A 15,192-nucleotide genomic window follows, 5' to 3' on the forward strand; every position below is an offset into this window, starting at 1 on the left:
CCACAACCTCTGGGCTTTTTTTAAAAAAAAAACACAACAACTTTGCACTGGTGGAATAGAGTTAGGCATTATATTCTGTAATGGATGAGCAGGCACAGTTAATCATTAGCTCAGCACCCTGCATCCTAGCTTGATTTATGATCCACCACTGTGCTTCCTTCAGATCAAGAGTACATCCAGAGTAACATCTGGGGGCTGTTCCTGACGTTTGAGGGTTGCTTATGTTCCACATAAGCAACCCTCAAACTTCAGGAACAGCCCCCAGATGTTCCACATAAGTAATCCCTGGTTTAAGGCAAGGGCTGGCGGTGAGATATATTTGATAAAGTCTGAGGGACCATCTCCTGCCAGTCACATCCACCTGTCCCACTAGAGCAGGGAGACAAGGAATGTTGTGGGTCCCGTCCCCGAAGAAGGTACGTCTGGTGGGATCCCGCAGAAGGGCTTCCTCTGTGATAGTCCCCCTCCCATTGGAACATGGTCATCCCTGCAGAAATTAGACCGCCCCTTCCCCGCTTTGGCAGTCTTTTGGAAGGCCCTGAAATCGTGGGAAATGCAGAAGGCAATGGAGCCCATCAAATGGCTTATTTAATCGCGTGCTGTCACTGGGGGAGTGTATTCTTTTTTTATTCCCCCCCCCCCGTTTTGTATTTTTACTGTTTGTAAGCCGCCTAGAGTCGCTATAGGCAGCTCTATAAATGTTCTAAAATAAATAAATACACGTATTATTTCATGGGTTGTTTTTTTTTTGTGGGGGGGGGATGTTCCAAAGTTTCTTTGAGGTGCCCTAGCCTGGACTTTAAGCTTGGAAGGAGAAAGAAGAACTGGCCTCACCCTTCTTTGCTTTCTGCTTTCTTTCAGTACCCGCAGTGCCTTCTCTCTTCATTAAAGTTCTCAACAGTACCACCGTCCAAGCCATGTGGGAACCTTCCATCAAACTGGGCCAACACGAAGGGTTCAAACTCTACTACCGCAAAGTCCACCTTCCCCACTTCACGGGGCCCATGCTTTTGCCCAGCAACGTCACCTCTTGCAACATTACTCATCTTGGTGAGTGGAGAAGAGGAATGTGGAGAGAGGGGGGGAGGGGGAGAGGGAGGGAGGGAGAGAGAGAGAGGGGGGCTACCCCAAGCATCACACTCTTGGGTAGATTAATTGATGCTTGATTATGTACCATCAAGGCATTATCATCTCTTAGGGACCCCACAGATAGATTTTCTCCATGGTGATCTGTCCCCAACCTGGTCCTTCAGAGTCCTTCAAACCTTGCAGTTGGTTCTCCTCTTTTTTTTTCCTTCCACCTTTCCCAGCATTAAAGCCTTCTCCAGAGAGCTGGTTCCGGGTCCAAAGTAGGATAACTTGAACCTGATCATTTGTGCCTCAACCCTGGGTTGATTTGTTCAGATGCCTCGAGCCAAATAAAGCCCTGTTGCAATGGAGGAGAGTATATGAAGCTCAGGGTTGGAGTTTGGGGTTGGAGACGTCCTCGGCTTTTCATTGGCAGAGGTTTCCTATGCAGCCGACATCAACAGATGGATAGTGAAACATCTGCAAGTGACAAACCAGCCTTAGATAAATTCCTATGGGCCCAGAATCATCCACAAGTCACACAGAGTGAAAGAGACAGGAACGGGACTATTTTCCATTTTGTGAGATTTCAATTTTGGGCTCAAATTTGGACGGCATTAATTTGTGGAGGGGAATGTCTGCGGAGACTCTCAGTCGTTATGGTTGTCCCCAAAGGCGCTTTTCCAAACGGCAACTTGACTTCATTGTTTTTTCCTTGAAGACATCAAAGTCCACATTCTGGACAGAGACGATGGCTGGTTTGAAAGAGAGGTCAAGGAGGCTACTTACCTTAAGACTGAACAGCCCTCTCTAACCAGAGGGAGGGATACAAGACCACCTGTCTCCAGCCTACAACACAGTCCTTTCAGCAGTTCCAAGAAGGCTCCGCACCCATTTGCACCGTTCAGGTGACCCTGAGGTCACCGATAAACAATCCTCAAGTGGCCTCTCAGAAAGAGTGCTAAGGACCAGATGACGGCAAGGAATATAAATCCTTCCATTCTCCACCCTTCAGTCAGAACTAAAGAAGCTCCTTGGATGAGAGGCAAATCCTCTTCCAGGAAAAACGAGGAAGTCCAGTTACCTTTGGAAAAAGCACCTTTGGGACTTGTGTAGGGGAGTTCCCCAGACCCCCCCAGAAGGGGAAGATATTCAGTGCTGATAGCTTCCCACTTCTGACGTAGATGCCAGAGAAAGCAGCAGTGCCTTTGCCTACCTAGCACACTGAACACATCCCTGCCCTGGATTGACCTAACCGTATCTTCCCCTGTTTCCATGTTCTCTCAGACCCAGCAGTAGTGTACGAAGTCAAGCTGCTTGCTTTCAACCAACATGGCGATGGGAACGCCACCGTCCGTTTTGTGTCCCTTCGAGAAACTGTCGAAAAAAGAGGTGAGAGGCTCAACTCGCTCTGAGGAGCCTTGAGATGTTTGGAGGTTGCAGAACGAGAGGTGGGAAAGGGGAGAGAAAGGACCAAAAGACAAACTGAGAAAATTGTGCTGTATCTTGTATATAATATTTATTGGGGGAGGCGGGGGGGGGGGGAAATGTAGACAGAATTTAAAAAAAAAATACAGAAACTTAAAAGAAAAGAGTAGAGAAAAGAAAAAAGATTTTAAAAGGTAAAGAGAAAAAGAAAAGGAGGAAAAAGGGATCTAAAAATATGACTTGTGTTCCTCTTTGTAGCCGCTACCGGCATTTTTGCCTCCTAAATGTCATATCTTGGTTCCCCTTTTCTTATAAAGAAGCTTTTTTAATCAGCAAATCCCAAGGTCATTGATACGTTCGTGTTGGTCCATTTTCAACAACAACAACAACAACAACAAAAATTCCAGAAAATGCTTCCGGTAATTGTTGTTCCCATGTGTATCTTCTATATTCAAGTTATCCAAGAGAAGAGAATGTCTGTAGCTCAGCGTTTCAATTGTAGAGTCTTTAGTGCTCTCTGAGCTTGGTTGTTTGCAGATGTTTCATTACCCAACTAATGAAACCTAACTCTCCTCAGTGTGAATGTTTGCGGGGTTTATAAGCAGGCAGCAAACCCCACCCTTTCTCACACTGAGGACATTACCTAGTTGGGCGATGAAACACCTACAAACAGCCAAGCTCAGAAGCATCGAAGACTGCGTAATTCAAAGCATCTCCTAAAAAGCCTTGCTTCTTTTCTGATATTAAGCTTCCCTTAATTGCTTTAAATTGTAAGGGCACCATCTTCTACTCAAAAGACTTGGATGGTCATCTTCCCCAAAAAGATGCATGGCCCTCGCATCTGCAGGAATGGCAAGGTACGGGCAAGAAATAGGATATGTCAGGAATGGCATCATATCTCTGACCGGAAGAGTGTTATTTGTATTACTCGTCCTACCTCTACAAGTGATGTGAGAGTAAATGCAGGGGATTTGCTTTCCTGCCCTACAATTTGTCTCAGAGGTTCCCAGAAGTGTAAAGGATTTTCCCTTCCTCTTTCTCACCAACCTTAGACCTCAACCCACCCTGCAACTGCATGAAGGATGAGTCAGCCAACAAAACATCAGCTACTGGGATCATCATTGGAATCCACATTGGTGTCACCTGCATCATCTTCTGTGTCCTTTTCCTCATGTTTGGCTATAGAGGACGGTACGTTGCCCTTTCTGCCCAACATCTGTTTTTAGCTCTTGTCGCCGGGCCATTTAGACAGACGTAAGAGTTTCACGAGTTGTGTGTATTAAGCCGGCCTGTAGGTCTTCGTAACTTCATGCTCCTGCAGTGGCCAGTAGCACTTCTGCAAAGCAGCCTGGCCAGACAGTCTGTAAAACTGAAGTAGGGGAGTCTTCCACCCTGCGGGCCCTGTATCGTGGAACAATGGTGATCTGAACCAACATCGGAGCCTGTCTTTTTTCCAAGCCAGATTCTTGATCCATCTAACTCAGTGTTTTGTTTTGTTTTTAAACTACCACTTTTAAGATGTGTAGGCTTTAGCTTCCCATGCTGACTGGGGAATTCTGGGTGTCGAAGTGACCAAGTTTGGAAAAACACAGAGCTCGTTCAGTGTTGCCTCTACACTGGGGTGCCAGTGTGTGGGCACAGAGCTTCAAGAGGTCCAAAATGCAACCTTGAAGTATTTATTTGTTTATGCCTTAGAACAGGGGTCTTCAAACCTGGCCCTTTTGTGACTTGTGGACTTCAACTCCCAGAATTCCTCAGCCAGGAATTGAAGTCCACAAGTCATAAAAGGGCAAGGTTTGAAGACCCCTGCCTTAGATTTCTTCCATGCTGAATTTCTGCAGCAGCAAGAGTTGAAAGTGAACATGAAGATCTCCGTCTTATTAAGATAAAAGATACATATCTGTAATTGGCTAGCTATATATCCAAACTAAGATGGCTCATATTTATCCTCCAATTTATCCTTAGAACTAAACTCTGAGAAGAACCATTTAGTAAGGTGAAGGCAGACATGAAACTGGATCTCCCTGGTCTTAGCCCGACACGTTATCCTTCACAGCACCCTGGGGGGTTTTTGTGAAGGAAAACCCTTTCCTCCAAGAATGTGAGGCAACGTTAGTAAACCCCCAACTTTGCTCATGAAAGTGACTTGCCTTTTTCAGTCACTGATCTCCTTCAGAAGAGTTAAGAGGCATCATGAGATAATCCCTTCCCCTGGTTTACACTGTCCAGTGATGGCTTCCCATGGTCTTAGATGAGCTGCTTTCTCAATGCACCCTGGATGGCTTGCAAGAAAAGCCGGTCCTGATCCCCTCCCCACAGACCTTCCAACGACGTGTCTTCTTTCATGTTTGTGAAAGGGACCCACCATGTTTCTCTCCCTCTCATTTTTAGCAGATTGCTGACGTGCAAAAACGTGCAGGAGCAGCTGTCAACCCCGCAGATTTCGAGAGGGCCGAGAAATGTCACTGGCCAGGCTCTAAACGGGTCTACTAAGAGGGACGATCCAGATGCCAATGGGAAACAGCTGGATATGAATGAACTGGAAAGATTGTTCCCAGCTTTGCATTCCTCACCCAGTCTGCACACAAAGGGAATAGCGGTAAGAAAAAGCATTGTGGAACTGGAATGTTGTTCAGCTTCTTTTTGTTGTACAGTGTAAACACTGGTGTTGTATGTATCAGAGAGAGAGAGAGAGAGAGAGAGAGAGAGAGACATGCATTTCTGGCTACCTTGAGTCTCTTTTTTTATTAAGAAGGCCAAACAATGAACGATCTAAGTCACTGGTTCTCAACCTGTGGTCTCTGGACCCCTGGGGAGGGGTCTGTGATGTCATCACAGGGAGCCCACAGAGTCTTGATGCAGTTTAGCGCTTTAAATCTTGACTTAAGTCTTGGTGGTCCATAGCCATGGCCCATGGCACAAAAGGTATTTAAAGGGGGTCTATGGTGAGGACGCTGAGCTTGCCGATCAGAAGGTCGGCAGTTTGGCGGGTCGAATCCCGAGTGCCGCGTAACAGAGTGAGCGCCTGTTACTCATCCCAGCTTCTGCCAACCTAGCAGTTCGAAAGCACGTAAAAATGCAAGTAGAAAAATAGGGACCACTCTGGTGGGAAGGTAACAGCGTTCCGTGCGCCTTTGGCGTCTAGTCATGCCGGCCACATGACCACGGAGACGTCCACGGACAAGCGCTGGCTCTTCGGCTTTGAAATGGAGATGAGCACCGGCCCCTAGAGTCGGAAACGACTAGCACGCATGTGCGGGGGAACCTTTACCTTTACCTATGGTGAAGAAAAGGTTGAGAACCATTGATTTAAGCAGTAACAGGGCAGAACTATAAGCAGAAAAGAGATTAGGATGGAAAACAGAGCAGAGGAAATGTGCAGATGTATTTGATCATTTTGAAGATTTGACTTTGGTCCAGGTCTTTATGGGAGAGAAGGAAATAGAGGGAACCATGGGATTTAATTGGTGTGAGGGGTTTATTTTTTTATCTGTCACATGTATAGGCTGCCCAACTTGGGCATACCAAGGCAAGTCCATCATTGCCCACACCACTGCTTTCTAGACCAGCTGAAGCTTCTGGATGGTCTTCAAGAGCAGTCCAATATAGAATGCATTGCAGTAGTCAAACCTTAGGTGACCAGCGCATGAATGACTGAAGGCCCCCTTCCAAATCTGGAAATGGGCACATCTACCACACCAGATGAAGGCTTTCTTGGCCACAGCTGGCCCCAGAGTTGTGGCTGCAATTAAGGGTCGCTTGCTTCAAGGATAGACAGCCTTTGATTTGATAAGATGGCAAATCCCGAAGGTGTTCACTTGGGTGGGAAGTAGCAACATGAGTGGTGTGGTGCAATTAATGGAAAATAACACCAGGATATAATTTGTGTCATTTGAATGAATTCTTCATGTTCTAGGATCCGATCTGGATTAGTCACCAGGACCAGAATTTTTGTCTTCTGAACTTTCAGACTTGTACTGGAGCCCATCCTCAAGGAACTTGTCTCTAGCAGAGTGTGTGCTGTTCTGTGTGTGGCCTGTGTGTGATCTGTGTGGCGACACACAGAACAGCACACATTCTGCTAGAGAGAAATACTGAAGATGGGCTCCAGTACAAATCCAAAAGATTGGAAGACAAAAACTCTGATCCTGGTGACCAAGCCAGATCAGATCGACCTAGAACATTATCCTGGGACGTGTATATTCACCTTCCTTCATCTTCATGTTCTTGTATTTTGTAACAAATGTTATTGAGCAGGCTTTGTGGGTTCCAATAGCATTTTTTCCATTGCCTTCTCAGCTGGATCACATTCCAAATACTTCACCTATTGAAATCCAGATATCTACACTTCCACCAGAGGAATTTAGCATCCTTGAGGAAGAGGACAACACCTTGTTTCCAAATGTACCTTCTGGCCCTAACAGCCAGCCTCTGCTCACCATCAGCCAAGAAGAACCAGCTTTGAAGCAAGCTCCGACCAATGAAGGATAAGTTGCCAAGATAGCTCAGACTTCCTATAGGACATACCAGCCACTATTTTTTTGTGCCTGGTGATGTCTCTACGATGACACTAAATCTCAGGTCAATGTAAAAGTTCTGATTTCTGCATAATCTGTGCGCAGCTTTGTGGAATCTCTTATGAAGTTGATCTTTCTGACCTGCCTCAGGCTTGTAGCCCATATCTACCCATCTGGATCTCCGTTTTCATTCTATAGCTGCCAAACTAGTGTCTTCTGTCAAGAGAAAGTTGAGCACTACTCCATAACCTTTGACACCAGGTGGAATCAGTACCATTTTGGGGTTCACCAAGGTGTCCCTTCACTTGCAGCTTTAGAATGATCATTTCTGGATCCATCTTGGCAATCTGGTTGAACTAACCCACGATGAAGGACCTCCCAACTTGGATCCCCAATATGGAGGGTTCAACGGAGCCACAGATTTTTTTTATTTTTTTATTTTTTGGTCGTGTCCATTCATAATTCTCAGGATAATTTCTTTGTGGATGAACTGCTTCAAAGACAAAGTGAGCGTGACAAAAAAAAAACGGAAAAAAGAAAGAAAGAAAGAAAGAAAGAAAGAAAGAAAGAAAGAAAGAAAGAAAGAAAGAAAGAAAGAAAGAGGCCTGGAGAAGGGCTCTTGAAAGAAAGAAAAGACTTGGATGAACCCCCGAAGTAAATTCAAAACCTACCTCAACCGGAATTGAATGTCTTTTGGGAAGAGGCAAACGTATCTTGTGTCTTCCTTTTGTCTTCAACGCAAGTAGTGTAGCACTTGGTCAGTACGTGTTTTGGTACTACCTCAGAAGTCACACTCCATGTCCACCATGTTGGTCATTGGCTGATATTTCCTCTCCCTCCCCCTCTTTAAAAGAACCCTTTGTTATCATCCTTGTTCCAATGTAAAGCACTTCCAAAACCTTGAAAGCAATGTTCTACCTCAAGACATTTTTTTTAATAGAAGCGCTGGGAGTTCTTCCAGCCGATCTCCTCATCTCTCTCTCTCTCTCTCTCTCTCTCCCCCCCCTCTCCCTCTTCCTGCTCACTTCCAGTATCCCAAGAGACAGAAGAGCATTGTGATCACTGAGGACAGTCCCTCTTAGTGTGAGAAGCTTTACTTTTAGGCAAGTTGCTAGTTAACTTGTGTAGAGTTTTACTGTGTCAAGAATTGTTTTATATCATGTCTTTTTTTTCCCCTAAACAAAGGAAACTCTCATGATTGCTAGGATTGTAGCAAAAGGCAGGCTGCCGATCACCTAAAAATAACTTCCATTACAAACGGGTTACTACTGAAGAACTGTTCGCTATTCAAGGTACATTGTTCAAAGCTGGTTTGCCACATGCACGTTCCTGGAATGCTTGCTACATTAAGGACTGTTTCTTTTATATAATGGAGGAGCTGAACCAGGATAACTTTCATTTTTGCTTTAGAGAAACCCCTGGATTTTCTGCAAAAAACACTGAGTTAGGATCATCTTAAACCAGGTGTCTTCAAACTTGGCCCTTTTATGACTTGTGGACTTCAACTCCCAGAATTCCTCAGCCAGGCACGCTGGTCGAGGAATTCTGGGAGCTGAAGTCCACAAGTCATAAAAGGGCCAAGTTTGAAGACCCCTGTCTTAAACACTTAGGCTGGGCTGAAACAAAATGCTTAGCTTGGCTTTGGATTAGTATCCAGCTAATGGCCTAGTGGTTAAGATGCTGGGCTTGTTGGACGGAAGGTTGGCAGTTTGAGACCCGAGTACCACATGACAGTTTGAGTTCCTGTTCTTGCCTCAGCTCCTGTCCTCCTAGTACTTCAAAAGCGTGCAAATGCAAGTAGATAAATAGGTACCACTTTGGTGGGAAGGGAACAACATTCCATGCACCTCGGCATATAGTCATGCTAGCCACATGACCATGGAAGTGTCTATGGACAATGCTGGCTCCCTTGTCTAGGAATGGAGATGAGCATACCCCCCCCCCTTAGAGTTGGACACAAGTGGTCAAGGGAAACCTTTATTTTTACTCTCAATAGCTTACTCTTAGCTATTATGGTTGACCAGCCATAGTATATGGCTTTGGCACATTGTGTGAACATCTCCAATCACAGTTTATTCAAGACAGCATTGTGTCATGCCAGGGCCCTCTATGAAGCCAATGCTTTCCATTCAGAGAGCCTTCCTCCCAGGTTGTGTGTTTAAAGTTAGTGCCGGAGTCTCCATTGATCAGACCCTGGTTTGACTTGTGTTATGTGGCAGGCAATCTCTCCAGATCTTCCTTCAATCTCCAGTCTGAAATCTTTTCATTGGAGGTGAAAGGGAACGATTTTGGAATATGGGGCTTACGTTCAATGCTGCCGTTCATTTTCCCCACACAAAATATAGAAAGCTGTGAAATGTACGCATCCTGTTTTCGTTCAAAGGTTCTCACTAACCTAACCTCTGTAGTGTGCCTGTGTGCAAACCAGACACAAGACCAGCCTGTTTAATAAGATGCCTCCAGCTGATCCTCGCAGCCCTTGAAGCCCCCCTGATGTGATGTCCACGATGGATTTCTTCCTGTTTCTTTTGTTAGTTGCTCTCTAGGTCAGTGATGGCAGCACAGATGGTCATAGACCACATGTTTAAAGCCTTAGCATGGCCTTTCCTAACCTGACCACCTCCACATGTGTCAGGACTTCAATTCCCAGAATTCCTAGCTAGGTTGATTGGGAATTCTGAGGGTTGAAGTCCCAACTTGTTTAGAGAAGGCCAGCTTGGGGAAGTCACCTTAGAATGTAGCATATTTTCTTTATAGAGTAACCTACCTCAGTTGAAGCAGTCCGAGCAGGCAATGCTGTTCATCATAAGAACTTCTCCAGTAGGATTGTTGGTGGGAGATTTTCAATATCTACCTACCTACCTACCTACTTATCTACCCGACCCGTTGACCTAGGAAAAAGCATTTAAAAAAGCATTTCAGTGAAAATTGAAATGAGACTCTTAACTCAGCTCCCTTTTCCTCTCCTAATGAATTTCCTGACACTGTTTGGATGACGTTCTTCACCTCTAGCATAGCCACTTCATGATCATGTTCTTTCTTTGTTTAATGTTGAATTCCTATAGCTATTTTTATACGCGGTAATTGAAAGGAAAATGTTTTAAAACTCTGGGTGAAAAGAGAAACAAAAAGAAGTGACTGGGATGGAGGAAAGAAGCAAATGTCTAAAGACACAACCAGCTACAGTATTAAGCCTTCCTTTAAAAAAAAAAGGTGGATCAAAAAAAAAAGACTTAATTTTTCAGCCTGAAGAGATGGTTGGCTTTCCTGTCACTCTCGGTTTCCTCATTATCAACTATTTTATTTTTTGGGTGCGCACATCCATTAAAACAGGAGGAAGAAATAAAATGTATCTGGAATTATATCCCTTGTTTCAAGATGGCTGTTCAAACCTTTCTGGCATCACGAGAAGATGGGTGACAACAGGATGAGTAAAGACTGAAGAAAAATCGATTTATTTCAAAGGTCTATGGAGAGTCTCTCATCATAAAGGTTAGGGGTGTTCCAAAGGTGCTTTTTCCAAAGGCAGCTGGACTGTTTGTTTTTTTTCTTTGAAAACATTTCACTTCTCATCTAAGAAGTTCTGAAGTTAGAACCGAAGAACCTTTTTGAATGAGACGTGAAACATTTTCAAACAACAACAAAAAAAACCCAAGAAGGTCCAGCTGCCTTTTGGAAAAAAAAGCGATTTATTTCAAACTTACATATAGCGGTAAAAATCAGGAGGTCCCAGATTTTTGGAAATGCTGGGCTTCTTTGGCATTCTAAAAAGCCTTCACTAACTTGAGGCAAGAAGTCACAAAAGGCCCTCACTTCTCTGAGTGAGTAGGGCGAATCTAAAATCTGGGGACCTCATAAAGGTTTGGTTTTAAGAGGGAGAACAGATGCCTTAAACCAGACATGTCAAACGCAAGGCCTGGGGTCCGGATCCGGCCCGCGAAGTGGTTTCATGCAGCCCGCGAAGCCATCCTGGAAATAGTGAGGGAATGGTCCCCACTGCCTTGGCCCTGGCCCAGAGACCCTCCTCCTGCCAGAGACCCCCAAATCTGTCCCACTCCTGCCCAGGACCCCATAGGCACCCTTGATGCGAAGGATGTAGAGCTGGCCACGCCCACCCAGTAGGCCATACGCACTTTAGCCACGCCCACCCAGTAGGCCACGCCCACCCAGGCCATGCCCACCCGGCCCCCTGAGGGCAACCGCAATGCTGATGCCGCCCTCTATGAAATTGAGTTTGACACCCCTGCCTTAAACCCTGCAAGCTTTAAGATGCACGATCCTGAAATTGGGCTGATTTTTTTCCCCCATGGGGATGTTGAAGAGAGGAAATGGAGGCCTCACAGCTTTGAAGATTTCAGACACCCAATTTTCTCCTTAAATCCCAGCAGAAAGGAGCCATCAAAAAGTTGAATGTTCAGCCCTTTCAGGAATTTCACGACGTTATAGGTCTTTCGGTCTTCAGTCGCAAAGACGGAAGAGTTTTCGACACTTAATTTCTGTCTCTCTGTGTTTCCATCAATGGGAGACACGGATTTGATAGTTCTCCATTCAGCAGACTTTGAATGCCAGAGATTTAATCTTACTTTGAACTTTACACACACACACACCAACTCCATCAGATAATGAACAATCTCAGTGGTTTTCAAAGCCGTCAGAAAAAGGATGTAGATTACATCCTTTGGATAAATTTTGCAAATGATGGGACCGCCTTTATCCAATGGGTCCATAAAATCGAGGTTTTACTGTAATACCCGTGGAGGCATTTCCTTCCTTTCTTCTTTTTCTAGGAATCCCAGATTTGCATAGTAATGAGACTATATAGAACATAACGGTCACCTTATGGAGATGAGGATTAAATCCTCACTATGAAGTTCACTCAGTGGAGATGCATTGCACCATCTGTTACTCTTAGTCTAGTCTAGTTCCTTGGAGCTGTGTGTGTGTCAAAATAAAAAGGAAATAAGTTGCACAGCCATGCATTCCCCTCCTCAAAAGCCAGGCTGCAATATTAACATCATATTATTATTAATAAAAATAACCACCTTGATCATTGTTCTGCAGAACTGCAATTCCAGGAGGGCCAGTTTGAAATGTTTCTCACAGACACTGAATCCTAAAGTAAGAAGGGATCGTTGTGGTACTTCTCTGATCTTCTCTGTGCAGGATTCCCAGCTGAAACATTCCCTCAAAGATAATTGTCTAGCCTCTGCTTACACACAAGCAAAGAAGGGAACCCACCATCTCTAGGTCACTAGGTCCTCCTCTTAACCCCTGTGATGGGAACATTTAGGACATTTTTTTCTGAAAAGATCCAATCAAAACCTGCCTTCCTCTTAACTTTAACCAATTATTTTGTCTCCTGTCTTGGAAGAAGAGATATCAGGTTTTGTAGCATTCCTTCAGCTACATCACAAGTAGTATTTTTATGCCTTCCTAGTTTTTCAGAAGGTTAATAGCAATAGCAATGGCACTTAGACTTATATGCCATCCCATAGCGCTTTATAGCACTCTCTGGGTGGTTTACAATAGTCAAGCCTTTTGCCCCCAACAATCTGGGTCCTCATTTTACCGACCTCAGAAGGATGGAAGGCTGAATCAACCTTGAGCCAGTCGGGGTTGAACTTCAGACAGTGGTTAGTCAGGCTGCAATACTGCATTCTAACCACTGCACCACCACGACTTTTCAGTGTTAAATAGGTGTTTCTCAGCATCAGCAAGGTGTGTGGACTTCAACTCCCAGAATTCCCCAGCTGACAAGTCAGCTGGGGAATTGTGGAAGCCAGTCCACACATCTCCGGTGTGCTAAGGTTGAGAAACACTGGATTAAATAGTCTGAATGTTTTCAGACCTTCTTCAAAAGATTTCTGGTTGCTCCAGTTTCTGATTCAAATCCGGAGGCAGGGTCTCGGCAGCACAGATTCCAAGGGAACAACTCTCTGTTATTTGAGAACAGCATTTCTATGGATGCAACCCACAAACGCATCCGTCTTTGTGGCTTCACAAACCGCTGAGTCACATTTTGCTTGGGGTCTCAGCTATAATCCCAGCATCACCATTCCCACTCCTCTCCTCCTGCTTGGTCACCCAGACCAAAGGCAGTCGGTGGCATCTCTAGGAGTTTTCGAAAGAAAATTTAGTTCTCCCTCTTGAGCAGAAACCTAACGTTTGAGATTTAACCCACACAGTCACTAAACTTAAAATAGCTTAGTAGTTTACATTGTGTAGCTGAGAGACAAAAAGGAAAGAAAGAAAATGGGCGTTTAGCCCGACTGTGATTGTACTTCTCTTCGGAATGCTTCTTTGGAATGGCGAGCTGCCACAGCATGTTTTAACGTACTCGTAAAACAATGTGAAAACTTGAATAACAATAAAGAACTGTGGCCAAAGCAAAACCACCTCTTCTTTTAGATTGGCTTCAGTTCCAGGTCCTGCTTTTAATTTAATTTCATGTCCTGTTACTGTAAACAAATATTTGTCACTGTTTCCTTTAATTAAAAGGAAAAAGATTTTGCCATTTGATTTATGAGATTATAATAGCCCATCATGGAGAAATTGTTTCCTTCCTTCCTTCCTTCCTTCCTTCCTTCCTTCCTTCCTTCCTTCCTTCCTTCCTTCCTTCCTCCCTTCCTCCCTTCCCTTCCCTTCCCTTCCCTTCCTTCTATATAGATTTCTGTTGATATGAGACAAGTGACATGAACCTCTAAAATTATTATAAGTATTATTACAAGTGTTATATTTTTATTCAATGTTTTAGATGATTAGTTTTTTCCTTGGTTGATTCTTTTTTTTGGGGGGGGTGTCTCTTTATATTTTGAAAAATTCTATAGCCATAGAGATTCCTAACAGACCAACTTTCAAAGTGAACTTTTTTTTCTGAACGGATCCTTGATCTTGACTCAAGGAAGTATTTTTTCCCCCCAGTCTTTTTGGAGTTGTAAATTCTGCTGCCAATTCGACTTTATAATGCAAGATCAGGGAAGTAAGAACAAAATTAGGCAATTAAATAATTAACTTGCTTAGTGCAACCTGTCTACCTGTATTTTAGAAAGCAAGGGAGCAAAATTCTGCAAAGGAAACTGCAAGCCTTCACTAAAGATCAGGCAAGATTGTTGCGTGGCATCAGATTGAACCATGCAGTGCTTTAGTAGAAGAAAGAATGTAGAGAAGGTTTCTTATGCTGAAAGTCACCTTTCAAACCTTACTTTGACTTGGCCATCTCTAGGTAGGTTAGGTCCACCTATCTCCTCTGTACCGTGCTATTATGGGATGTTATGAGAAATACATTGGACAATTTAGAAGGTATGCCATCAGTGGTGACATGATAGCAGTGTTCCAATATTTAAAGGGCTGCCACAAAGAAGCGGGGGTCAAATTACCCTCCAAAGCACCAGATGGCGAGACAAGAAAAAATGGATGGAAACTAATCAAAGAGAGAAGCAACCTGGAACTAAGGAGAAACCAGAGGATGGATGCTCCAACACGAGGTTTTTTAAGAAAAGATTGGACAACCATTTGTCCGAAATGATATAGGATTTCCTGCCTGAGCAGCGGGTTGGACTAGAAGACCTCCAAGGTCCCTTCCAACTCTGTTATTCTGTTAATTACAGGTCGTCCCTGACTTGCAACCATTCATTTAGTGACCGTTCAAAGTTACAAAGGCACTGGGGGGAAAAAAGTTTTCATATTTGCGACCATTGTAGCAGCCCCATAGTCATATGATTAAAATTTGGATGCTGGTATTTATGAAGGTAGGGACGCGGTGGCTCAGTGGGTTAGGACACTGAGTTTGTCGATCAGAAGATTGGCAGTTTGACGGATCGAATCCCAAGTGCTGCGTAGCAGAGTGAGCACCTGTTACTCGTCCCAGCTTCTGCCAACCTAGCAGTTCGAAAGCACGTAAAAATGCAAGTAGAAAAATAGGGACCACTGCGGTGGGAAGGTAACAGCGTTCCGTGCGCCTTTGGCGTCTAGTCATGCCGGCCACATGACCACGGAGACGTCCTCGGACAAGCGCTGGCTCTTCGGCTTTGAAACGGAGATGAGCACCGGCCCCCTAGAGTCGGAAACGACTAGCATGCATGTGCGGGGGAACCTTTACCTTTACCTTGTTTATGAAGGTTGCCGTGTCCCCGGGGTCACCTGATCCCCTTTTGTGACCTTCTGACAAGCAGAGTCAATG

General features: G+C 44.5%; 1 protein-coding gene across 1 annotated transcript in view; it reads left to right on the forward strand.

Moving 5' to 3' along the window:
* The window catches only part of IGDCC3 (immunoglobulin superfamily DCC subclass member 3), a gene marked incomplete at both ends in the record, with an annotated part of 98,890 nt that extends 91,903 nt beyond the window's left edge, over positions 1 to 6,987 (forward strand). Inside the window, 5 exons of the mRNA XM_083371736.1 lie at positions 862 to 1,050; positions 2,356 to 2,460; positions 3,549 to 3,687; positions 4,891 to 5,095; positions 6,796 to 6,987. Of these exons, the coding sequence (XP_083227862.1) occupies positions 862 to 1,050; positions 2,356 to 2,460; positions 3,549 to 3,687; positions 4,891 to 5,095; positions 6,796 to 6,987 (830 nt within the window). The remainder of the gene's footprint in view (positions 1 to 861; positions 1,051 to 2,355; positions 2,461 to 3,548; positions 3,688 to 4,890; positions 5,096 to 6,795) is intronic.
* Between the last annotated feature and the right edge of the window lie 8,205 nt (positions 6,988 to 15,192).

The sequence above is a fragment of the Vipera ursinii genome (genome assembly GCF_947247035.1).
Source record: "Vipera ursinii genome assembly, chromosome: 11".
Classification (NCBI taxonomy): domain Eukaryota; kingdom Metazoa; phylum Chordata; class Lepidosauria; order Squamata; family Viperidae; genus Vipera; species Vipera ursinii.